Genomic DNA, 27,500 nt, shown 5'->3' with positions numbered 1-27,500 from the left:
CGATGTGTCATTCGCCAGGTGGTCAGCAATTCGGTTGCCTCTTCCCCGGCCCTGCGAAGGTAGACAATTCAGCAGCTTAATCTGCCTTTAGAAAGGTTGTTTTAAGCAGCTTAGTTGGGCTAAGCTGCTTAAGGGAGTGGCATTAAGTCTCCTCTCCTTGCCCTGTTTTATCTGTGTCATCTCAATATCTGTTCCAGGTAAAATGAAGGACAGATCAAAATGTTGATAACCTTACTCTGATTTCTAGGTCAAATACAATCGGCCATGCAACGGCGACTTTATTCCCAATAAACAAAGGGTAAATTAGGTTGGGGCGTGGGGAGGTGCGCTGTGCAGCGACTTCTTGTAAATTATATTAATATATAATTATATATATACAGTATATATATACACACACAGAAATGCATGCAAGATACGGGTTAATACTGCGTTTGAAGGAGGATACGCTGAGCAGGTGTATGAAGCGCCAAATATTGTAAAAGCTTCTCTGTGCAAGTGGTTCATCAATGACTCAGCAGTAAAATATGATTATGACACTTTCTGATGTGTTGTTTTTCTCTGGAGCCGCTTCCTGTTGGGGGAAATGGCTTATTGTTAAAAAATAGACATAGCACTCATAGAAACCAAATAGACCTCGTAGCCATTCACTGAGAAAGAGAAAAAGAACACTGAGGAGTGTTATGAGCAGTTATCACCAACTCGTCATTGCCATGCTTAAGTTAAAATTGGAAGCACACAACAAAAAAATGTATATAGGTTTAATACAGTAAACGTGTTGACGATGAACATCCAGAGTCTTTTCCATGTCAAAATAGATTTGCAGTTCTAGAAACCCTAAATGAGGAACAGACAATCAATGAGGATATATATATATCAGTCTGCTGCAAAGGAAGTATGGGACAAGGGTAACGAGACTGAAATCTTGATATATATATATATATATATATATATATATATATATATATATATATATATATATATATATATATATATATGTATGTATGTAAGTATGTATGTATGTATGTATAATATATATACACATATATTGGTGTGCCTGTGCTGTACACACAATGTTTTTTAACGGAGTTCAGATGGTATTGTATCTAAAGCCAACAATGAAAATAAAAAAAAATGATTCCAACTCCTCTTATTTCACAGAAAAAAAACTCGTTTCGTTGGGTGTGGGGGGGGTCCACGACAATGACGATGTCTGAATAATGCAAGTAATGCACAGGTCTGCAGTAGTAGAGTCTAAAGAAAAACGTCGCTCAGTCTGTCGTTATGGGCTCAGTTTCACTGGTGCGGGAATGTCTCCTCAGAGAGAGAGAGAGAGAGAGAGAGAGAGAGAGAGAGAGAGTGAGAGAGAGAGAGAGAGAGAGAGAGGGTGATGTCAAGTGATTCGTGAAGCAACAGGTCAAGTTCATTGCTGTAAAAGCCATTCAGTACATCAAGACGGCTTAAGTACCGGAGTAGATGCGCGTTGAACTTCAGTCTCTGGTTATTTTGAATGGAAACGTTATCATAAGAGACTCATTCGGTGCGATGCTCTCATGTTTTGTCTACAGAAAGAGAGAAGGAAAGAACCCTCGCCATGTAATGAGATTTCAAGAGATTCTTCAACGATTCCCATTCGACTGATAAGAAGAACTTGTCGTGATCTGATTTTGAAGAACATTGCGATCTTTGTAATACAAAACTTATTATATTATTCAGTCATTTCCTCTACAATGCTATTTTCTACTTATCACTTGGGAAGAATCAAGTAAACGATAATGTGTAACTCATATACATGCCACTACCTTAATTATCAATATAATAACCATTACGTGACACATGCACTCGCTGAAGCATTCAGCAGGGCGTCAGACCTTCAGTGCTGAAATCCCACTGTGGCAACAGATCCACCACACGTCTTTTCCATACCTTTGAATATACTTGTTATGAGAAACTTTTATGTCATACGATATGCTTCACTGTCAAATGAGGAATGATTACGAAAGACTTTAAGGATGAATAAAAACATAAAAAATAAATGCACGAATACTATGTAAATAAATAGAAGCAAAAACAAAAATAAAATTCGCATATCTAACTAGACAGAGGTGAATTAGTTCAGAAACACCTGATCATTAACATAAATCGCCACCGTCAAAGATCACCGTCTATAGCAAGGTGACTATTTCGCCAAGTAGGCTACACACGACTGGTCAGAGATATGTTCACAGGCCATAAAGCAAAGTCCAAAAGGTGCCAATGAAATACCTCTAGCATACTAAAAGATCTTCGGATAATCCACTTCCTTTGTTCGTATCAAGTAGGCTAAGCATTTATTTTGGCGTTATAGACAGCCATGAGGTTTTTCATGATTAGTGCCTTACTTAGTTTCCTCTTTTCAACAGCTTCTAGTAACAGGAAAGCTCATTAATGATCTTTAATAGGGACTTGCATCTTCACTTAGGCACTACGAACGCCGTTAGATGGCGATAGTGTAAAAAATCATGGCACCACAAGACTGTGACAGAATGCGCCATGTGAATACTTGGTTACTCTCCAGACGTATTGAGCGTACATACCTTTCCAGCACTACAAATGCCTTCAAGCACGACATGCGGAAGGGGCGAAAGGGAGGGGAAGGGGCGAATGGGAGGGGGAGGGAAGGGAAGGGGCGAATGGGGGAGGAAGGAAGGGGAAGGGGTGAAGAAAAGTAGAGGGGAATGGCGAAAGAGGAAGGGAAGTAGCAAAGGGGAAGGGAAATGGCAAAGCGGACGGGAGGGGAGGGGAAAAGGCGAATGGGAGGGGAGGAGAGGGGAAGGTGCGAAGGGGAGGAGAGGGGAAGGAGCAAAGGGGAGGGGAAGGGACGAATGGGAGAGGAGGGGAGGGGAAGTGGCGAAGAAGAGGAGAGAGGAAGGGGCGGAGGGGAGGAGAAGTGGCAAAGGGTATGGGAGGGGAGGGGAAGGGGCGGATGGAAGAGGAGGGGAGGGGAAGGTGTGAAGAAGAGGAGAGGGGAAGGGGCAAAGGGGCTGGGAGGCGAGGACAAAGAGGGGAAGGGGCAAAGGATGGAGGGGAAGTGGCAAAGGGGATGGGGGGGGTGGGGAAGGGAGGATGGAGGGGCAAAGGGGAGGGGAGGAAGGAAGGGGGCGAAGGAGGAGGGGGGGAGGGGGAATGGAAAGGGGATGGGAGGGGAGGAAGGGGAGGAGAGGGGAAGGGGTGAAGGGAGGGAAGGTGCTAATGGGAGAGGAGGGAAGGGGAAGGGTGAAGAGGAGAGGAAGGGGGGGCGAAGGGGAGGATGTGGCAAAGGGGATGGGAGGGGAAGGAAGGGAAAGGGAATAGAAAGGAGGGAGGGAAACGGGCAAATGGGAGGGGAGGAGAAGTGGCAAAGGGGATTTGAGGGGAGGGCAAGGGGAAGGGGGGGAGGAGAAGTGGCGAAGGGGATTTGAGGGGAGGAAGGGGGAGGAAGGGGATTTGGGGAGGAAGGGCAAAGGGAGATGAGGAGGGTAATTGGGAATGGGAAGGGGAGGGGAGGGGGGAGGAGGAAGGAAGGGCGGAAGGGATTTGAGGGGAGGGGAAGAGGCGAAGGGGCATTTGAGGGAAGGGACAAGAGGGAAGGGGATTTGAGGGGAGGGAAGGGGGGCAAAGGGGAGGAGAAGTGGCGAAGGGGATTTGAGGGGAGGGGAAGGGGCGAAGGGGATTTGAGGGGAGGGGAAGGGGCAAAGGGGATTTGAGGGGAGGGTAATTGGCGAATGGGAGGGATTGGAAGGGAAAGGGAGGAGGAGGGGAGTGGCGAAGGGGATTTGAGGGGAGGGGAAGAGGCAAAGGGATTTGAGGGGGAGGGAAGAGGGAAGGGATTTGAGGGGGGGGGAGGAGGCAGGGGAAGGGGATTTGAGGGGAGGAAGGGCAAAGGGGGAGGGGAGGAGGGTAATTGGACGAATGGGAGGATGGGAAGTGGGGTAAAGGGGAGGAGAAGTGGCGAGGAGGGATTTGAGGGGAGGGGAAGGGACAAGAGGAAGGGGAGGAGAGGGAGGGTATTGAGGAGAGGGAAGGGAGCAAAGGGGAGGAGAGGGGAGGGTAAGGGGAATGGGAGGGGATGGGAAGGGGGAGAAGGGGAGGAGAAGTGCGAGGGGAGGGGAGATTTGAGGAGGGAAGGGGCGGGTAAGGGGAGGAGGGAGTGGCAGGGGAAGGGATTTGAGGGGAGGGGAGGGGCAGGAGGGGATTTGAGGAGAGGGGAAGGGACGAAAGGGGAGGAGGAGGGGTAATTGACGAATGGGAGGAGGGGATGGGAAGGGGTAAAGGGGAGGAGAAGGGTGGCACGAAGGGAGGGAGGGGGGGAGGGGAAGGGACGAAGGGGAGGAGGGGAGGGGGAAGAGGCTAGGGGAAGGGGAGGGAGGAGGGACGAGGGAGGGGAAGGGGAGGGTAGGAGAAGGCGAGGGAGGAAGAGGAGGGTGGGAGGGGAGGGGAAGGGGAGAAGGGATTTGAGGGGAGGGGGAAGGGGCAAAGGGGGAAGGCGAGGGGAGGGTAATTGGACGAATGGGAGGGGATTGGAAGGGGTAAGGGGGGGGAGAAGAGGTAAGGGACGAAGGGGATTTGAGGAGGAAGAGGCAAAGGGGATTTGAGGGGAGGAAGAGGCGAAGGGGATTTGAGGGGAGGGGAAGGGGCAAAGGGGAGGATGAGGGGAGGGTAAGGACGAATGGGAGGGGATGGGAAGTGGTAAAGGGGAGGAGAAGTGGGTGAAGGGATTTGAGGGAGGGGAGAAGGGTAAGGGGACGAGGAGGAAGAGGGGAAGGGATTTGAGGGGAGGGAAGGGGGGTAGGGACAAAGGCGAGGGGAGGGGAGGGGGTAATTGGACGAATGGGAGGGGATGGGAAGGGTAAAGGGGAGGAGAGAGTGGGAAGGGGATTTGAGGGGAAGGGAAGAGATGAAGGGAGGAGGAGGAGGGAAGAGGCAGAGGGGAGGGGAGGGGGACGAGGGGATGGGGAAGGGGGACGAAGGGAGGGAGGGAGGAGAGGGGGGCAAGGGGGGGAGGGGGAGGGTAAGGGACGCGAAAGGGAGGGGATGGGAAGGGGGGGAAAGAGGGGGGAGGAGAAGTGGCGGTAAGGGACGAAGGGAGGGGAGGGGTAAAGAAGGCGAGGGGATTTGGAGGAGAGGGAAGGGGGAGGAAGAGAGGGTAATTGGACGAATGGGAGGATGGGAGGGAGGGGTAAGGGACGAAGAGGGGAGATAGGGTAAAGGGGCAAATGGAAGGAAGGAGGAGGGTAAGGACGGATGGGAGGGGAAGGAGGAAGGGCAAAGGGACGAAGGCGAGGGGGGGGGAGAGAGGGTAATGGGAGGAAGGAGGGAAGGAGGAGAGGTAAGGGACGAAGGCGAGGGGAGGGGAGAGAGGGTAAGGGACGAAGGCGAGGGGAGGGAGAGAGGGGTAAGGGACGAAGGCGAGGGAGGGGAGGGGGTAAGAGAGGGGAAGGGAGGAGGGGGGTGGGGACGAAAGGGACAAGGGAGGGAGGGGAGGAGGGGAAGGAGGGTAAGGGACGAAGGCGAGGGGAGGGAAGAGAGGGTAAGGGACGAAGGCGAGGGGAGGGGAGAGAGGGTAAGGGACGAAGGCGAGGGGAGGGGAAGAGAGGGTAAGGGACGAAGGCGAGGGGAGGGGAAGAGAGGGTAAGGGACGAAGGCGAGGGAGGGGAGAGGGAAGGGACGAAGGGAGGGGAGGGGACGAAGAGAAGGGTAGAGGGACGAAGGCGAGGGGAGGGGAAGAGAGGGAGGGGAAGGAGGGGGGACGGAAGGGGGAGGGGGAGGGAGGAGGAAGGGAGGAGAGGGTAAGGGACGAAGGCAAGGGGAGGGGAAGAGAGGGTAAGGGACGAAGGCGAGGAGGGGAAGAGGAGGGTAAGGGACGAAGGCGAGGGGGGGAAGAGAGGGTAAGGGACGAAGGCGAGGGAGGGGAGGAGAGGGGTAGGGACGAAGGCGAGGGGAGGGGAAGAGAGGGTAAGGGACGGGTAAGGCGAGGAGGGGAGGAGAGGAGTAGGGACGAAGGCGAGGGGAAGGGAGAGAGGGTAAGGGACGAAGGCGGGGGGGGAGGAAGAAGAGAGGGTAAGGGACGAAGGCGAGGAAGGGGAAGAGAGGGTAAAGGGACGAAGGCGAGGGAGGGGAAAAGAGAGGAGTAAAGGGACAGGGAGGGTAAGGACGAAGGCGAGGGGAAGAGAGGGGGTAAGGGACGAAGGCAGGGGAAGGGAGGAGGGGTAAGGGAAGAGGGGAGGAGGGTAAGGGACAGAAGGCGAGGGAAGGAAGAGAGGGTAAGGGACGAAGGCGAGGGGAGGAAGAGGGTAGGGACGAAGGCGAGGGGACGAAGAGAGGGGAGGGGAGGGAGAGAGGGTAAGGGACGAAGGCAGGAGGAGGAAGGGAGAGGGGAGGGGAAGAGAGGGTATGGACGGGGAAGGGAAGGGAAGAGAGGGTAAGGACGAAGGCGAGGAAGGGAGGAGGGTAAGGGACGAAGGCGAGGAGGGGGAGGAGAGGGTAAGGGACGAAGGCGAGGGGAGGAAGAGGGGTAAGGGAAGGGAAGGAGAGGGGAGGGGAAGATGAGGGGAGGAGGATAAGGGACGAAGGGGATGGGAGGAAGGGGAAAATGGAAGGGGGGATGGGGAGGGGGAAAATGGAAGGCGAGGGGAGGGGGCAGGGGCAATGGAAGAAGGAGGTGTAGGGACGAAGGAAGGGGAGGGGAGGGGAGAGGAGGGAGGGTAAGAGGACGAAGGGGAGGGAGGGAGGGTAAGAGGCGAGGGGAGGGAGGAGAGGGTAAGAGGACGAAGGGGAGGGGGATGGGGAGGAGAGGGTAAGGGACGAAGGCGGGGAAGGGGCGAAGGGGAGGGAGGAGAGGGTAAGGCGCCAAGTGGAGGAGATGGGAAGGGGCGAAGGGGATGGGAGGGGAGGAGGGGAGGGAAGGGGCAAATGGAAGAAGGGAGGGGAGGGCAGGGGAGGAGAGGGGAAGGGGAGGGGCCACTGCAGGGAGTTCTCAAGCGCCTCAGTAGGTGAAGGACCGAAGCAGAGCACATGGGAGGGAAGGGACTTACGTGAAAGACATCCTGTCAAAAAATTAAAATGAATAAAATTTCCAGTTTGTAGTTAAAGTATGTTTTTAACCGACAAGAACAAAATTTCAAAATGTATTTCTTTAGATTTCCATTTTCAACGCTCTTCGGAATTTTTTTGCGAGAGTCATGAAATAACAGGTTCTAATCAACCATACACTCTCGAAGCACATTTACAGCGCGTAAGTTCTATAGACCTTGCGTTTATGTATACATGTACAGCCTCAATACGCATATTCATACACGCACTCACATCCACACACACACACACACACACACACATATATATATATATATATATATATATATATATATATATATATATATATATATATATATATATATATATATATATATATATATATATAATATAATGTGTTTTTTCCCATGAGAGGCTGTGGCACTTGGATAGTGCTGGCCTTTTTTGCCTCATGCCTGATTTTCCAATTTGATTGTGACTCGCCACAGACAGCTAACAATCAGTTCCTTGGCTATGACCTTATACTGTCGACTAACTATCGGTGGCTTAAATTCACTGCTTAGGCCTTAGGTCAACGTGGAAATAACGATTTTTTTTATTTTATTTATTTATTTATTTTTTTAGAAAGCAGACCAAATCGTTTCCTTCACCTAAGAGGAAGTTCAACACTTGGTGAGGCAAAACCGAACCACTGGGTATTATATATATATATATATATATATATATATATATATATATATATATATATATATATATATACATATATATATATATATATATATATATATATATATATATATATACACAGTATATATATATATATATATATATATATATATATTATATGCATATATATACATTACATAATATATATATATATATATATATATATATATATATATAATATATATATATATATATATATATATATATATATATATATATATATATATATATATATATATATATATATATATATATATATATATAGAGCCAAGCATTATAAAATCATGATTGTTTTATAGCCTTGTCACTGAACCTGAGATAACTGTAAAAGTATATTATTTAAAATGATAATTATCCCTGTCAACACGAGAATGATGTGGCATAATAAATTAACTGTAATGAAATAAGCGCGTTCATGAATATGTATAGCTATAAATGTTTTATAGCTGCAGAGTGTACAGTGTTACCTGGTGAGGGTAAAAGAAATTCAGGTTAACAGGGTTAATGAAAGATGGAGGGATGAATGTTGCATATGGGTATTTAGGACTAGAAATAATGGATAAGAGAAGTGGATCCCAGGATAAGTGACCGGAGTACCTATGGGAGCTGGGTAAGAAGATTAGAACATAAGGGAAAGTTGAGCAAACTCTCCTTTACTGTGCTGGAAATGGATGTTGAACTTGGTTGAGGGAAATATGATAGAAGTTATTCAGACGTTGGTTGTGCTGTATATATGGAGCAAGAAATTATGAAAAGATAAGTGTGATTTGGTTAATGAGAGAGAATGAAGGACAATAGGTTGATGAAAAATATGTATAACTTCCAAGTGCTGTGATGAAGGAGGGTGGGAGAGCGGTGATGAATGAGCCTTCTATGAAGACATCTCATAAAGCTAATGCTGCAGAATTTTTCTTCAAAGAACGTAACATTGGGTTTTGTTTTTATTTTCTAAGGTGACTCCTTGCACACACTCACATATTCATATATATATATATATATATATATATATATATATATATATATATATATATATATATATATATATATATATATATATATATATATATATTTATATATAAATGTGTATATATATATGTATGTACACATACAGTATACACATATACATATAATAGTATATAGTATACATATTATCACGAAGCATTCCAAGTACCTAGTTATTATACAACTAATCACAAAATTAAAAATTTACCTCACTTCAGCCAGATACCTGAACTCTCATAAAAATAAGAATTACGACTGAGTACTCTAAATGTAACGGTGATCCCTTAAAAAGCTCATTAATCACGTGAAAAATCAAACTAAGTTTATCAAAACAAGTGTGAGGTATCAACAATTAAACAAGAAATATACTAGAGTTAAAGGGCATCATTCCATCAAACAACTTTAACTGTTTCCCTGGTCTTAATTCACTTTGGCAAAACTAAAGGAACAAAACATGTTTGTCACTTTGCCGTATGCACACAATTAATGCTATTCACTGGTGGTCAATGAATGAAACACTGTTTTTTTTTATTTTAAATACAAAAATTTATTGTTAAATTCAAAATTTATAATTAGAATTCACAATCTGAAAAACTTACTGTTACTTGAAAACAACACAAAATTGAATTAATTCTTGAATTAAATTATTAAACAAAATTAAATCACAAAACTTTAATTTATCGAGAAATTAAATTAATCAAACAAAATTTAAACTATTAAGAATTACTCAAGATTTGAAAAGATAATCTTAATAAATGAAAATTAAATCAAGTATGCAATATTAAATTATCAAGAAATATTTAAAATGCTAAGTAAATAAATGTTAAATCACAAATATATCAAATGCAAAAAAAATCAAGAGATTGCAAACACAAGAACACACAAAAATACACAAAAGATTTATCAATAATAATTTCAGTTAGGCAAAAATTATCTTAATATACCTAATTATAACATGGTAATAATAAGTAAAATTCCCGTTACCTTACACAAGCTTGTGAAAACCTTTGTAAAATCGCTTGCAGCTGCTTTAGATTCACGAAACACACTTTTTGTTAGGTGCCCTTACAACTTTTATTATGTTCAGATCTCTAAAGCTAAGATTAACACCAGTGACCACAAATATTCTATGTTAATAACTTCTCTCTTTTGAAGAAGAAGAGAGAGAGAGAGAGAGAGAGAGAGAGAGAGAGAGAGAGAGAGAGAGAGAGAGAGAGAGAGAGAGAAAACCAGCACCAACAGTCTCTCAAATCAGAATGAGCAGATTTCAGGATCCCAGTAGAAGAGTGAATATATCAAGATTATAGGATGATATACATATTAAAGGTGACATCATGAAAATATATATAAGTATATAATGGCATACATATGTATATGTATACATGTATATATTATATATAAAATTTATATATATATATATAATATAATCTTATATATATATAATATATATATAGTGCAATACTGGTATATATTTCTCAAAATATATATATATTTATAGAAAATATATATAATACATAATATTGTGAAATATACTCGTTTTCTTCTATATAATATAAATTTTACAGAAATCTTATATATATCAAATATATATATATATTAATTATATATATATTTAATAACAAAACAAATATATATATATTATATATATACACACACACACACACACACAACCTGTCATATATAATCAAAACATATATATATATATATTATATATGAACTGATGACAGATACACATTTATATCAAAGTTGAGGGTGGGTTCTATCAATCCAGCAAACAGCAATTTGGTGCAAGAAAGATATTATTACACTTATGCTTTATTCCTTTCTAAACCACTTTATTCAGATCTGACGTTTCAAGACGTTTGATGTCCCATTTTCAAAGCTACATAATAAAAGAAACAGACATTAAAAAAACGGACCCGATAAAACATAACATAAAATTATAACATAAAATTATAACTACAGTAAAAACATATGTAGAGTGTTTATATTCTTATATTCATTTTAACGTGTTTTTTTCCCATTTTATATATGGGGTATATATACTATGCCTTCTTTATGAAGGACTTTGATTTATAATATGGAGTATAATATATATATCGATCGGCTATATATGCCTGACATCGCTATATATATAACGATGTATATACGTGTATCATGCCAATCCCCAGCTCCCTTTCTCCCAAGCAGCGAGAGAACTGGGCAGGTATATCGACAGTTCAAGACGTGTAGGTGTCTGTTATGTTTTTAGAAGATGTTGGAGTGGCTTTGTTTATGTGTGTATTAGTCTGTAACACCCATTTTATTTTCAGCAAACCTATCCGTTGATTACATACTTAATCCCGGGTGTCTAAGCTACGGATAATAAAAGTGTCTGCCTTCACTGACCAGTCGGACTCGGAATTGAACCTAACATGGAAATAATAACAAAATTATAAGGCAGTAAAAGGAAGAGCCACCGTTTATAAGAGTATTTATATATATATATATATATATATATATATATATATATATATACATTATATATATTTATATATATATATATATATAATAAATAAATATATATACATATATATATATATATATATATATATATATATATATATATATATATATATATATATAATTATATATATACATGCATGCATACATGAATGTCCTTTACTGTAATCTAACAATGTACTACATATATAAAAAAAATGTCTATAAAATAAAATACAATTGGCTCGTTGCAATCATATTTTGAACACCAAAAGTTCTGTGTTACTGATGACTGGTGAATGTGGACAATTTGTAAGTGACAGGAGTATTTATAAAGCATATGAGATGTAGCTGTAGGAGGACGTTGGTGGTGTGTAGAAGTCTTGTGAATTCTTGTGTTTTGGTCCTGTTTATCTCCCACCTGTGTCGAGCCTGGTGGGTGTATCTGCTAGAACAACTGCTTGAGAATAGGTTCATATCATTATTTTGGCTGATGTTGGTGGATTCCAAAATCTACTTTTTGTATGAGTATCTACTTTTGGAAACTAGTTCAGACCCACTCCAATTTTTATGGTATGGCCAGTGTCCCTCTTATTATATGGAAATCCAAGAAATTTTCGGTTCCTTGGTAATACTGTAAGGAAACCTCAATCCTCTCTTGCTCGTGACTATCTGCTAAAAAGGGCTTCTTAGAAAGAATGTGGTGACACATCTATAGTAGGCCCCATGTAGCCCGTTGCGGACGGGTTGTACTTACCTACAAGCTTGGAGTTTTAAGCGAATGGCGTTACTGATCCGCTGATCTTCATGTAAAGTAGTGTAACGTGGCAGTCCACTTCTTTGTAAGGTATTCACGTTATCTCTTTTTCTCTTCCTTTGTATCCAAATATATGCGGTTCTTCTGTCGATGCTAATCTGTCGAGTAAGTAGCTTATTAAAATATTAGCCTAATGCAAGTTACTGATGGATGACGTGGTGGCCTGAGGCACAGGGTTAATAATACAGCTGGCTAACCGTTGGCTTTAATGGTATATATACATATATATATATATATATATATATATATATATATATATATATATATATATATATATATATATATATATATATATATATATATATATCTTGTGGCTACCAGAACTGGCGGGCTTCCTCCTCAGTCACAACAACCCACAATGCACCCGAGACAAGCAGCTCTTCAACATGCGCAATCTCCTACGCAAGGTTAATACACAACAATGGCCTTATAGATGAGTGCACTACCGTCGCCTGTTTTCCATTTTATCAACGAGTCAGTTGACTTTTCCCGCATTTTTGTGACGTCATAAGATAAGAAACAGGATTATGTAAACAAATTTTTCCTTTGTTTTCTGTTTAAGCGTATTTTGGGCATCCATTGCGTAAAATATACTTCCGTCTTCTCCCCATAATTTTAACAATAATCAGCTGATATTATGCGCCGGTAATCACACCTAATTTTTGGATTGAAAAATTTAGTTTCCTCGTTGCCTTTTCTTCCTAGCAATCTACAGCGAATTTTTCAAAATGCTTCATAGATTTTTCTTAAAGTTAAGTTTTTCTTGCCGTTTTTTTTATATAATTCTATCCATATGACTAATAATCATATTTGGGTAATGTACAACAGGCCCTTTCATAATCCTCGTAGCCCTTCTAATGCACAGAAAGGTAACCGATGGAACTGAAAGCATGGAAAAACCGCAGAAGAATCTGAAACGGGGCGAGCAAAAATCTCCTCTGGAAACATTAACCCGAAATGACTGTGGAATTCTTCACCAAAGGGGGTGTAGGCGAATGAGAGTGCCAGAGTTCATTCAGCATTAAAATCGTATTCACATACACAACAGATCCCAGCGTGTAATATTATTATCTTCTTGCACTTACATCAAAAGAACTTTGTAAAGCAATATCAGGCAGCTTTATACTTGAAGGTGATATTGTTGGAAAACAATGACCAAAAATGCCTACGTTAGTATAGTCTTGTTTGGCGCTTCTCAATGACCTGATACTTAGAGGCTCAGAGTAAGTACGGTTATTCCTGTCCATTTGCGAACGATAATCAAGTTCTAGGACATGATTTCAACATATACGAGTTCAGTGTGGAATACAGCATATTATAACAACTAAATTAGCAATATTAGATTAGCACTTTAATACTAGAAGCAACCACACATTTCTGAAATGACCCGCGGCGTAGCCTCGACAGATACGTGTGGCAAGAACAAACACTATATTTTTCTTCAACACAGATAAACAATAAAGACGAAAAATTGTAACACAATTCTGAGGGGATATGTTATTCCTGGGAAAGTTCTTACTAATACTGATAAGTTTTTCTTTTCCACCAAGTTAAACAAAAGAGAAAAATCCTTAGTCTTCCCTTCAAAAGCTTTAAAATTTTGTGCGATAACTTTATTCTTCGAGAGAATGAATGGCGATATGCCTAAAGGCTCAAGTGGTCTTTCCTAGCAATGACAAAGGGGGATTGAGAAGCTTTGATCATCAAGAACTAGAAAGGAAGGCAACGGGGACCTGCGGTATACAGGTGAAAGGGTGACTGGGTGGCTGACTAGGGTGTATTAGGACTGGATGAAAGGAATAATTGTTCTTTTGCGTAAAGGAAAGAAGTAAAGGGATTGTAAGGAATACGGTTGCATAACAGTACTTGCCATATCTGGGAATGTGCATGGTATTATTTTTATTGAGAAATTATGACAAACAACCAGTAGACTGACAGAGGAAGGCAGTGACTTTTATAAGATATTGGCGTGAGTAGTTTGAGTGAAGCAGACAGAGTCTGCAGAAACAGACCAAGTGAAGCTCCTGGGGAAATTGGTTCAGACGCGATCTGGAGTGTGTTGAGGCTGTATTGTGCAGAAGGTATCTGTAGACAGCATTTGAAGCTTTTATGACTGGATGTGTTGAGGCTGTATTGTGCAGAAGGTATCTGTAGACAGCATTTGAAGCTTTATGACTGGATGTGTTGAGGCTGTATTGTGCAGAAGGTATCTGTAGACAACATTTGTGACTGGATGTGTTGAGGCTGTATTGACAGACATTTGAAGCTTTATGACTGGATGTGTTGAGGCTGTATTGTGTAGAAGGTATCTGTAGACAGCATTTGAAGCTTTTATGACTGGATGTGTTGAGGCTGTATTGTGCAGAAGGTATCTGTAGACAGCATTTGAAGCTTTTATGACTGGATGTGTTGAGGCTGTATTGTGCAGAAGGTATCTGTAGACAGCATTTGAAGCTTTTATGACTGGATGTGTTGAGGCTGTATTGTGCAGAAGGTATCTGTAGACAACATTTGAAGCTTTTATGACTGGATGTGTTGAGGCTGTATTGTGTAGAAGGTATCTGTAGACAACATTTGAAGCTTTTATGACTGGATGTGTTGAGGCTGTATTGTGCAGAAGGTATCTGTAGACAACATTTGAAGCTTTTATGACTGGATGTGTTGAGGCTGTATTGTGCAGAAGGTATCTGTAGACAACATTTGAAGCTTTTATGACTGGATGTGTTGAGGCTGTATTGTGCAGAAGGTATCTGTAGACAGCATTTGAAGCTTTTATGACTGGATGTGTTGAGGCTGTATTGTGCAGAAGGTATCTGTAGACAGCATTTGAAGCTTTTATGACTGGATGTGTTGAGGCTGTATTGTGCAGAAGGTATCTGTAGACAACATTTGCATGACTGGATGTGTTGAGGCTGTATTGTGTAGAAGGTATCTGTTTTGAAGCTTTTATGACTGGATGTGTTGAGGCTGTATTGTGCAGAAGGTATCTGTAGACAACATTTGAAGCTTTTATGACTGGATGTGTTGAGGCTGTATTGTGCAGAAGGTATCTGTAGACAACATTTGAAGCTTTTATGACTGGATGTGTTGAGGCTGTATTGTGTAGAAGGTATCTGTAGACAACATTTGAAGCTTTTATGACTGGATGTGTTGAGGCTGTATTGTGTATCTGTGACAGCATTTGAAGACTGGATGTGTTGAGGCTGTATTGTGTAGAAGGTATCTGTAGACAGCATTTGAAGCTTTTATGACCAAGAGTAACTTGTGTTAGAATTTATTTGTATAGGTGTTAAATTTCTATAGATGGAGTGATGAAAGATATCGTGGAAAGAACAGAATATATAGTATGCAGACCGTTGGTAGAAAGACAATTAACCATAAGGCAATCGGTCGAAGGCACAGGTGATCTAAATGCCGAATTAATCTAACGACGGCTAATAAAAAATAAATAAATTGGTTAGAACAAGAGAAATAGTAGAAAGTAAAAATCTTAAATAACTTATTTTTGTTTTAAAAATACAAAGTACAAAATTTAAACCATTTCTTTTCAATTGCAGTGTGAAATAAAAACCAAGCCCAGCTGCTCCTAGAAATTCTGATCTATCCATGCAAGTGTTTTCAGACGTTTATTTTCTCAAACACAGTTTTGTCTAGAAATGTTCTTCATATGGCTGCATGTCAACTAAAAGTTCGTTAGTTGCTTGTTCTTTTCTCAGTTTTCTTAGTAATGTGAGTGCCACTGGGTGACGCACTGAAACATGTTTATCGGAAACATTGTGCCAACCTTCAAACGAATTGTTTGTTCCTGGTAAATTATTTTCACCTGTACGCTGAACCGACTTCACACCAGTATCAAAAGCTGGTCTCCCTCGTCTGCCTCTTGGCACTATCCCTGGCCAAGTAGTTCCAAAGTAAACTAACAATTCACTCAATGTTTTTTCTGCGTCTGAATCTAGGGACTCCGCGAAATCATTGGACAAGGATGTCCGAATGCGAGAACTCATAGCTGTTTGATTAAAAATAAGCTTTTTGCATCTCAGTAACTGATGTTTCGCCACAGACATTTGCCAAAATAAAAAAAAAAAAAAAACCACAGAGTAACCCGTGAAAATGTCCTTAATGCTTTTTATAGCAGTCGGCTCAAAATCGACGACAGCAGAGGACACTTTCTACACACTGACTTTCTGTTTGCCAAACATTACAGTAATGACGAGGTTCTATTTTCGGCTAATAGTGACTGAATGGAACACAGCAAAGTTCCGATCCGTACTCAGTTAAATGTGCCATCACAAATCCACTCGCATTTCTGAGAAACAGTATCTATATTCATATCAGTGCCATAGCCTATATCCTCACTTTGTTGTTTTCCTTAAGTTTAAACATTTCTCCTTCGTGTCTTGACGTTTAAATCTTCACTTTGATGGCTATTGCAAGTCTATATACCGGTACTTTGCGTAAGAGAGGGCTTATGGCAGTGCAGGATCCTGCAACACTCGGAGGTGAAATGCGCGTTGAATAATGCACGATACATCCGGAAACTTCTTCAGTCTCATTGTAATGGGAAAATTATTCCTTTAAATATTAGTGGTTTATTTAGGAATTGATTCATCATCCTCCTCTAATATCTTTATACTACTGTTGTAAGAGTGATTGTGATTATAAAATGTTTTCATTTTTGTTGTGGACATCGAATGCATAGAAGTGTAGCCAGTCCCTTGTTTTGTTTTTCTTTCGCTCTGAATGTGGGAGCGCTGTCCTGAATCTTTCGTCTGCATATTGGTAACACTTTAAGAAACATGTAAGGGACGAGAACGCTGTTGGTGTGAAAAGGACGTCAAGCGGTCCACCCTTCATTTGGCTATTTTACCAAATTATTAATACCAGTTATTATCTATCCCTTGCAAGGTAAGCTTTTAAAGTCATAATATTACCGTTAGTTCATTAGTTGGAACAGATCAGTATCATGAAAGAACAGCAGCAGACGAAGATTTAAGTGCAGAGTTGTTGCATGCCCAGTCAAACGTGATTGCAACGCCTTAACGTGAAAATTTTTGTAGTGAAATATTCTTCACATTCATTAGTTGTCATGATATTTTGCTGTGTTAATTTGAATTATAACTTAGGGTTTGATAGGGTTGTAAAACGTTAGAAAAAGATAGTTATAAGTATTTTGTTTATGTAAGGTTTTTGTAGATGCCAGTGCCTAAAGGGGGCCACAAAATGGCCGTCCGACAGGGCATCTTGGGTTTACCCCTACCTCCCTCATGGAAGTTTCCACTGCCGATCACGATCTTAAACTAGGTTATACAGTAATTTAAGAAGGCCTACCCTAGACTAATTCTGTTTGAATGAGGAATTATGACAATTTTTGTTATAAATAGCTTAGGCTATATATATAAAAGTTCATGAAAACTTAATTACATAGGACTTAGCCTATACCCTCATTAAACTAACCTAACTTGTGGCCTATTGTAACCTAGTCAAAAATCAGCCATGTAAACTTGGCATAGGCTATCCTTAACGATTTCTGAAGAGGCCTAGCCTAGACTATATCCTGTTGAAAGGCACCTTAGCCTAGTTTTACCTCGTTTTAGTTTAAGTGTTTCTCAGAAATCTTTCAGGTAGTCTTATCCATTGACATATGTTGTGTACAAACGTTTAGTACTGTGTGGAGTAGGGTATCAAATGATTTACACCTTACTGTAAATTAATTGATTCCAGGGCTGCTCCATTTTTTGTACTTATCCTGTTGTGAAGGAAAAGCAATTCCCATAGTATGTAGTTCATATGTGTTTTTGAGATCTCTCAATATAAAGAGTTATTTTTGTTGTTTTAAAATACTCACTTGTATTGTTTTCTTGAAATAAAATTAAATAAGAGGAATATTTCCAGGGACCTAGTTCAGGAGTCCTGAAGAGTATGTAAATTGGACCTAGTTCAGGAGTCCTGAAGAATATGTAAATTGGATCTAGTCCAGGAGTTCTGAAGACTATGTAAATTAACCAAGTCCGGGAGACTAGGCCTGGAAGAAATTTGGCATGATGTAATGAGTAATAAAGAAACGAACTGAGTACCAGGGATTTTCTTCAGTACCATCGTACCTTACCACTAAAATGGAAATCAGCACTTCAATTGCCTCCCAGTGGGAAGACATCACCTGGCCTCATCAGTAATAAGACCCGTACACCCAAGGAATATCATGTAATAGCAGGTAGGACAGGCCTACCCTAATTCCTAGGCAGCGTAAACGTCAGTAGTCTTCATACCCACCGTGTCAACTATGACACAGTACCATTCTCCGACCCTGTCTCCAGGCAAGAAGACTGACAACAGTGCATCTTTATAGTAGTATTGTTGTTCTCTCTTATCTCATATATCTTAATGTCTTGGTGGGGGAAGAATTCCTCCCGTGACATCATTAGCCCGTCGCGTTGCTTTCTTCGTGAACCACTTTCAAAACAGCGCTGCAAGAATCGTTGGGTGGGTGGGAAGGCTGGGTTGGGAAGAATGGCCGTCAATCACATCGCCAGTGGTCTTGCAATACGTTCCCAGTGCTTTTCACATCTTAATTTTTGCCATCACATTTTTGTATTAACCAAATATGGAAATGCTCTTTCTTGTGCCTCTTTCAGTCTTAATGAACTCCATTTTGCTATGGTGGTATGGTAGACAATTTTAAAGTGAACATTTTAAAGCACTATAACTAACAAACTGCCTAGCGCACCCCAAGAATGATGAGATAATATCTGACAGTAACGAAGAAATTTGGCGAAATGTCGTCCAGTTGTCCCTACGATTAGTTGGTGATGCGACTAATTGTCAGTGGGCCAAATGTATTTCGACCAGCTGTCAGGCTAACGGAGACCATTACTAGTGCAGGTTTCTGTGAAAAGAAAATGTTCGTGAATGGAATGTGGAAGAGCTGATGTTCACAGGCAGAAGTGTTATTAGGTGATGGTGAAGAGAATCAGGAAAGACGCGTGAAAGAACTTGGAAGCGGGCAGAAAGAACATTTTAAAAGTGAAACTGTGCAAGGGAAAGAGTTTTACCGAAAACGATAGTCAGGGATAAGGAGCAGTGAATGGATGGTTGGAACATGGAAGTGATTAACCCGATAGGCATCCAGAAGTAAATGGTGCAATGAAAGACATTAGAGGTAAATCAGAGGGAAAATGATACCAATATGGAAACAAGAGTTCTGCAAAAGATTCCAGATTATTGTTGTATATGGATGCACATATGAATTGTATAAAGAGACTGTAGAGTAAACTCTTACGTTTGGACTAAAGTGTACATATTGAAAGTGAATTAAAGAAAAAAGCTGGAAGAAGTATAGATTAATAGTTTGTTAGTATAATGGAGTCAGGAGGGTAAGAATGGTAAGAAATGTGAATCAAATATGGGTTGAGTAATCATATTGGTCTTTCATACAAAAAAAAGCATGCCATATATTTTCATACGAAAAGTACAGCATGCTTTAAAAAAAATAGCTACAAAAAGACATATATCTAGGAAAAAATTGATTTCACATCTACATACAACTAACTGCTGAGGATAAATCGGAGGTACATGATGAATCCTATTAACACCGTATATACATACATAAATTCACATGCATAAATTGCTTAAAAATGATTACGTATTTAAAAGTGCACAACCGTATAAAAAAGCAATACCTACGCATTAAGAACTTACTTTTACAGCCTTTTTACAATATTCAGTGTTTTCCTTGAAGAAACGATTCTCTGTCTAATATTCTCATTCTGAAACACGTTCGACAATGACCGAAATACACAGCTAAATCCAAAGGTGAATTTTATCAAATCTCTCCTGCCGGGTCGTGGACACTTCCTTTTCACACTTTTAGTCATCTTTCCCCATTAATTTATGATCACCTCTGCTTATTGTACCAGTTCACGAGTTGTCTCCTATTGGTGCTTATGACCCGAGATATGGACATTTGGAAACTTGTCGACAGTAAATCACACGAAATCCACTAAAGCGCCCTTCTCCATTGCATCTTGAAGTAGTTCATCACTTCCTTTTCATGGTATATGAAACACTATTACGGGAAGGAGTTTCTCATTACGTAAAGAACGAAATTTGCCAGCTGTTAAGTTACTCAATTTGGCAGTTGATTCTTCACTATCTTTTGATCCCTTAAGAGAACTGTTTTTTCCCTAAAAGGTGAGACCTAACTCTGTGCTTCACTGTGACTATCGATGGACGTGAGAGCAAGCTCCCATCTGTCGCTGACAAGCAAAGAAATGCTCAGGTCCTTCTTGCTTTAGCCAATATGTTAATGTCAATGAGACACTGAATTTGTCTTTTACCATTTCTAGCACTTTCAGCAAAGAGTGTGAGGAAATCAATCAATCCCTTTTGTAATGGGTAAAGGCCTTTACTTCTATCACCTGCATTGATTTTGCCTTTCTCGCTGTGAGTTTGTCAAGTTTGAGCTATATGGGCTCTTGGATATTGTCAGTTCTACAGTACAGGACGACTGAGAAAGTCAGAGCAGGAATCTACAAGCAAAATAAATTGACTTGTGGTCTCCCAGTCTTTATCTTGAAATAATCCTTCGTTTCCTAATTATTTTAGTGATGATTTCGCAGTAGTTTCTGAAATTATTTGCACAGCTGGTATTACATTCATACGTTGAAAACCGTGGATATAAACACACATATATATACCATTCTGAAAGATTATTTGTTGTTTTCAGATCGCTTTTACTTCCCTTTACAAGCTCTGTTACTGATCCGCTGTTGACAATAGTGCCGTCACTTCATTAAAATCCTTGATCAGGGAAATTATTCCTTATTTGTTTCATAAGCTGTAGAACACCAGCAAAGACACAAATATCGAATCACATCCAGCTTGATTCACAAATCTTGAACGATCCAGACTAATTCCTAAGTATTCCACAACCTAACATTTGTAGTACCTGGGACAGTTACTTTGGCTACTACAGGAAATACACGTTTCAATACTCTGCAAACGAAGATTTAACAATAGTTTGTTTTTGAACAGAGCGAAAAAGCGGGCTGCCATGTCAGTATTGAAGCTTCTGATGGTATGTTTTGTTTTTTTCATAGCATACCAATCTTTTCCTTACCAGTTAAAGGATGAACATAGCAGTGACTGCTGTCTTGATTTTTCCGCCATCCACCATATATATATATATATATATATATATATATATATATATATATATATATATATATATATATATATATATATATATATATATATATATATATATATATATATATATATATATATATATGTATATATATATATATATATATATATATATATATATATATATTTATATATGTATATACACATACATGTATGTGTGTGCGAACCTGTATGTAAACAAATAGAGAGGTGCAAAGAACTTAAAGGAGAATAGGGTGTTCTGCAAAGAGGAAATTGAAACGTGACAAAGTAATGAACAAATAGATCTAAGTTTAAGAAGCATAAAAGGCAGATGGTGTCTGAGTTGAGTGCAGTCCTGTGGAGTTGTATTGAAGGATTGTTCAATGTGAAAGACAGATGAGTTTGAAGTGACTTGAGAATGCTCATGGAGGTAAGTCCAGAGATTTTGAAGACAGATATTTGTGTCTAATCCATAGTTTTCGAGGTTGCTGAGATGAACAGTGACACTCCTGATGCCCTTGTCAAATTTCAGCTCCGATAGGGTGAGAGTGTGGGAAGGTGGTGACATGTAAAAATAACCAAAAAGACAGATATCAGTGTCTAATCCATAATTTTCGAGGTCACTGAGATTAATAGTGACACTCCCAATGCCCTTCAAGTCCAAGTTCAGCTTTGGTAGGAAGAGGGGTGAGAAGGGGGTGGGGTGGTGACATGTAAAAATAACTGAAATGACAGATATTTGTGTTTAATCCACAGTTTTCAGGGTCACTGAGAAGAATAGTGACACTCCTGGTGGCCTTTAAGTCCAAGTTCAGCCCCAACAGGGAGTAGGGGTGAGAAGGGAGTGACATGTAAAAATAACCGAAATGACAGATATTAGTGTCTAATCCATAGTTTTTGAGGTCGCTGAGATGAATAGCGACACTCCCGATGCCCTTCAAGTCCAAGTTCAGCCCTGATAGGAAGGGGTGTTGGGAAGGGGTGTCATGTAAAAATAATCGAAAACGACAGATATTACTGCCTAATCTATAGTTTTCGAGGTTACTGAGAAAAATAGTGACACTCCTGAAACCCTTTAAGTCTAAGTTCAGTCCCGATAGGAAGTAGGGTTGAGAAGGGTGTGGGAAGGTGGTGACATGTAAAAATAACCAAAAATTACAGATATTAGTGTCTAATGCTAGTTTTTGAGGTCGATGAGATGAATAGTGAACCTCCCAATGCTCTTTAAGACCAAGTTCAGCCCTGGTAGGAAGGAGGGGAGGAGAGAGGGTGAAAATAAAATGTCACAAATGGCAGATATTAGAGTCTAGTCCATAGTTTTCGAGATTGCTTGGGTGAATAGAGACACTCCACATGCCCTTCAACTCCAAGTTCAACCCTGATAGGAATGGAACGCTGGTGTGGTCAGCTAGAAAAATAGAATACATTTAGAATTATGGTCCTAATTCAATTCAGACTTCCTATTTATAAATATCAAGTTGTGCTGATGGTTGTTGTTACATGTTGCATTAATTAATGTTATTGTGTTGCAGGGTACCTAGTGGTGGGTCTTCTCTCCATCGTGTCCTGCGTAGCCCAGATTGTCATTCTGATCCTTCTCGCTGTCCTTGCGCCCAAGTTATATGCCTCACCACGCCTTCCTATCACCAATAGCCAAGAAAACATGTGGGCGTGGGTTCAGTTTCTAGGAGGAGCACAAGGCGCCATGGCTGTACTCTTAGGCGGGATGGTAGGTGGTGCCATCGTCATCACTTCCTGTTGCTGTAAGACACCGAGGGACAATGTTGTCGGTGTGTATCGTCCCAGGTGACCCACAGCAAACGCCACGTCGCATCCCTTGGAGTCGTGTGCGTGTAGCCCCTCTTTTATTCTGACCGCATCGTCGTCGTCACCTCAACGCCAACTCAGCCCCCTCAACGCCATCTTCTCGCCGTCAACTTCATCCTGTCACCAGCAAACAGAGGAGACCCATAGTGGTGACCACTGCCGCCGATGTCACCTTCATCATCACCATCATTTCTGCTCTTCTTTGACAGCATCAAATGCAGGTCCTTCTGCTGCATCCCGTCCAAATCGTTCGTCTTCATCTCTTTCGTCTCAGGGTCCAGTAGCAACCTCGTCGTACCCTCCGTCGGACACTCAGCACGGTCACACACTCGATTCTGCGACGCAAGAAAGGCACCACACGGAACGTATAAGCAAAGTGATTGTGAGATAGGGATCAAATAAGGAACCCGTTTATCAAAATATAAAAAATGATAATAAACAAAAGGCTGGAAAGAAAGAAGAGGAAAAAGGAAAAACGTAAAAAGTAAATGCCAGTGGCAGACTGTAACGCATTCGGTTTATACGAAATAATAGTCCGTAAAACTTTAAAAAAAAGGTTATATTAAATACATATACATCTTGGACCGTAATTTAGCGAACAAGTATTCTTATTTAGGTAAGTCAATAAGGGCATTACTTAATACTGTGAAATTGTTAACAAAACAGTGTTATTCAAGAAGGTAACGAATTAAACTTTTCATACATTTTCAGTGTAAACATGAAAATTAAGATTTTAAAACAATCTCCTACAGAATATATATATATATGTATATATATATATATATATATATATATATATATATATATATATATATATATATATATATACATATATATATATATATATATATATACATATACATATACATATACATATATATATATTTATATATATATATATATATATATATATATATATATATATATATATATATATATATCAGAAGCATTGAGTCAATAAAACAATACATAACAGCAAACCTGAATGAGTCGATGACCAGATGCTTCTTTGAGGAGTGAGATACGAGGTAGAAACTTGACTGAAGACGATTCGATGTTGCTGTCGAGCCTCAAAATGACCACAGGCCCGCACCCCACCATCTCCAAACGTCAAATCATTCACGCACCATTGCGATCACTTGTTATACCTATCACAGTCATTCTAGCTTCGTCAGGTCAACGCTACGTAACGAACAATCGTTCACATAGTTGATTACAGCAATCAATGACCCGTTGCATGATTCCTTTAAGAAAGGTACACGTCATAATTGACATATTTATTATTGCTGTGAAAGAAGCATAATCATTTGAACATGTAACCATTGTATATATACAGAAGCTATCGTTTCATACTTGATTAGAGCAACAAAACTGACTAACCTTGCGTAAGCCCCCACGCTCTGAGCGTTCGTTGTACACGCCTCTCATTTACACAAACAAATCGAGGCTTACCCTGCCATACTTACCACTCTTTGCTAAAAACAAGGGGGAAACAAACCCACTACTTCCGTGTTACCATCACGGCGGAGCCACTGGACCAGAAGTGGGTACCGAGAACTCAAATCACTAACTAAACTTTACACTCGATTCTATAGAACGAGTCCGCTCTCGCAGTGCCGAAAAATTCAGGGAGGCGTCTGTTATTAACGTCACATTTGTCTGAGTGTCGCCCAAGGGAATGAAGGCAACAGGGGATTATTAAATACTGTGGACAAAGAGAGGGAAGTCAGTCTTTTGGACGATTTCCTTCCAGTATACAGACGTACGGATGACTTCATATCATTATTCAGAAACTTCTTAATGCCAACTCTTTCAGATAACCGCCCACTTTTTGCCTTCATGTTTGCTTTCTCATCTCGAAAATGAACTCAGTACATGTATGTATGTCACAAAATTACATATTCGCGTCAGACGCACAGTTCTACCTAATCACGTGATTAGGTGAAAATTTTTTATATCAAAATACGAGTTCCTGTCTCATATTTGGTCAGCTATGAAGTCAGGGAAGTCTTTCATTAACTGAAGGGATAAAGATCAATTTCTGAACAATTTCCAAGGTGATTTGGTTTCATAATATATGGCCGCTCGCATGGAAAAGAAAATGGAATTAGGATGTAATCTGTTAACTGGACATGCCGTACCTACTACGACTTTCTTCATTTGCTTCAAAAAAAGTCGGTAAAAATCATTGATAGCGCACTTTATGGAAGGCCAAAAGGGCGTACCACCCACTGCAGAAATCTAATGTTTGGTTACTCCATCGAAATCAATCTGGCCATGTTGAGATGAAATCGTGGTTTCTGCTCATGTAGAGTAGGAACTGGTGATTGCCATAGCATAAAAGACAGATAAGTAAGGAATGAAAGATACTAGATCAGATTAAGATTATAGTCAAATCATTTAGTACGTTTTAGACTTTGCCACTTTTCCCAGATTTGATTCATAAAACCTTGACCAAAGCTGGGGTACCATGTAGACGTGACATTACGCTGCCACTTCTCCATACCCGGTCAGAAAAGGTAAATAGCCTGACACTATCGTTCTGCGTATTTAACCGTGAAGATATAATATGAACGAATGAATTAAAATTTGATGAAGGGTAAAGGATGATTTGTACTAAAAAGAAATTACAATAAAGGAAAACTTGAAATCATACATTGAACTGTTTTGATCACAAAGTAGGATAAGGATAATTTTGTTTCTAATCATCTAAATGAATTATATAAATGCCCAAAATCTGGCTTAGCCTCACTAATAAAATTAAATGAGGCACCGAGATAAAAAAAAAAAAAGTAGTGTTACTGAGGGTAGATTGCAGATTAAGTCGGCCATGTCCCTGGATGGATAATTAGGATTTTATGACCGGATTAAAGAACCCCGATGCAGATTAACTGTAGTCGGATTATAAATCGGGAAGAAGTCTGGCACTGTAGATGATGGCTAATGACGGTCATGTTCGTAGTCATTTTGGTTTGACTCTTGCTCTCTGTCGTTAGAGAGAGAGGAAAGGACATTTGGAATCGCATCGACCATATGACCCTAATCAATTTACTTGTTTTTCTAATGAACAGACAGAATTTGTGCTTCACGATTTCGAACTTTGCCACTGGATGATGAATGCGGAAGAACCCAAGTTTTATTTCACAGAAGTGATTAAATAGATAACGAATTTTATGGTGAAGCAAAGATATACATTTGTTGAAAATTACACCTTTTCCACGTGTGAGTGTTTTCACTAATATAAAAAGTTAGTGAAAGTGAAAATAATTAACATATCTATATCTATATCTATATATATATATATATATATATATATATATATATATATATATATATATATATATATATATATATATATGTGTGTGTGTGTGTGTGTGTGTGTGTGTTTGTGTGTGTGTGTGCTATTAAGGCTTATTTTCTCTTTTATGCAGCTTCCGTTGAAATCAATTCCATTATTTGCAGAGACCGTCTTTTTATTTAGACTGAATTAGTCTATGCTTCTTTTTCTCTCCAGGTAAGCTTCTCTGGAATATAGAATATCATTCATGTTTGCTTCCATTTACTTCTTATAGTCTGCAGATCGTTTCTTTGCCTATTGGGGGCTTCTTCACAACTAAATTACAAATTGACATAAATAGCTTGTATTACAACGTGTGGACTTACAGCCACTCCTAAAATGTAAAATATGATGTCACTTGAGTGTTGAATTTCTATTAGTCAGCAGGTTTCATTCTCTTGGTGGTATTCTGTGCAACTGGAAGGGCATTTCTGGTGCTACGTAAGACATGCACTGAGCCACCACGTGCAACACAGGCCGTGAGCGAAGGTGTGGTTTCCGTCTCTGGCCTAAAGTATTTTGGAGTGATCAGTCTCTTGTTTCTCCCTTTAGATTCTCATGGCTGTCTTGTGCCTTCTTTGAGAAAGGGAGGATGAGGTCCGCACCTCTTTGTATGTTTAATGGGGGCCACTGCTTATCAAATAATTATGGTGCAATCTGTGGAATCAGGCTTCCCTATGCACGATCTCTGTGCCTCCAGTGTTGGTTTATGGTTGTGGGCATCTACATAAAGTCGGAATATTGCCATCTGGTTGCAATATTCCACTCTTCATAGAATGGTAGCGGTGTGACCTATGTAGTAATTGCTGGGGCTTGATAATTATGTCCCCTCTATATTTTTAAATTTTTATACTGCATTGGTCGAGTCCCACATCTTGTCATTGGGGCAGTGCTGTTCCACATTACAAGGTTTGTGACCAGGTTCAGGCAGCAGCAGACTCAGAAGGAGACACTCTCATTACGATTTGTAGGCAAGGCACTGTTGGCAATTATCCTTTTCATGCGCAAAACAACGCCCAACACATGAAATAGCCAAAATCCTAAACAACACCTTCTCTCCTTACATCCCCAAGGGTTTACTTGGTGGGTTCTCGAGTGGCG

At 40.4% G+C, this 27,500-nt stretch overlaps 1 protein-coding gene across 1 annotated transcript in view; it reads left to right on the top strand.

Moving 5' to 3' along the window:
* LOC136828304 (uncharacterized) overlaps positions 1 to 23,812 on the top strand; it is a 112,482-nt gene extending 88,670 nt beyond the window's left edge. The window contains exon 4 of the mRNA XM_067086178.1: positions 22,768 to 23,812. Coding sequence (XP_066942279.1) covers positions 22,768 to 23,045 — 278 coding nt within the window. The 3' untranslated portion in view covers positions 23,046 to 23,812. The remainder of the gene's footprint in view (positions 1 to 22,767) is intronic.
* Positions 23,813 to 27,500: the final 3,688 nt, after the last annotated feature.

Source organism: Macrobrachium rosenbergii, chromosome 3, assembly GCF_040412425.1.
Source record: "Macrobrachium rosenbergii isolate ZJJX-2024 chromosome 3, ASM4041242v1, whole genome shotgun sequence".
Lineage (NCBI taxonomy): Eukaryota > Metazoa > Arthropoda > Malacostraca > Decapoda > Palaemonidae > Macrobrachium > Macrobrachium rosenbergii.
This window is presented reverse-complemented; position numbering and strand designations above follow the sequence as displayed.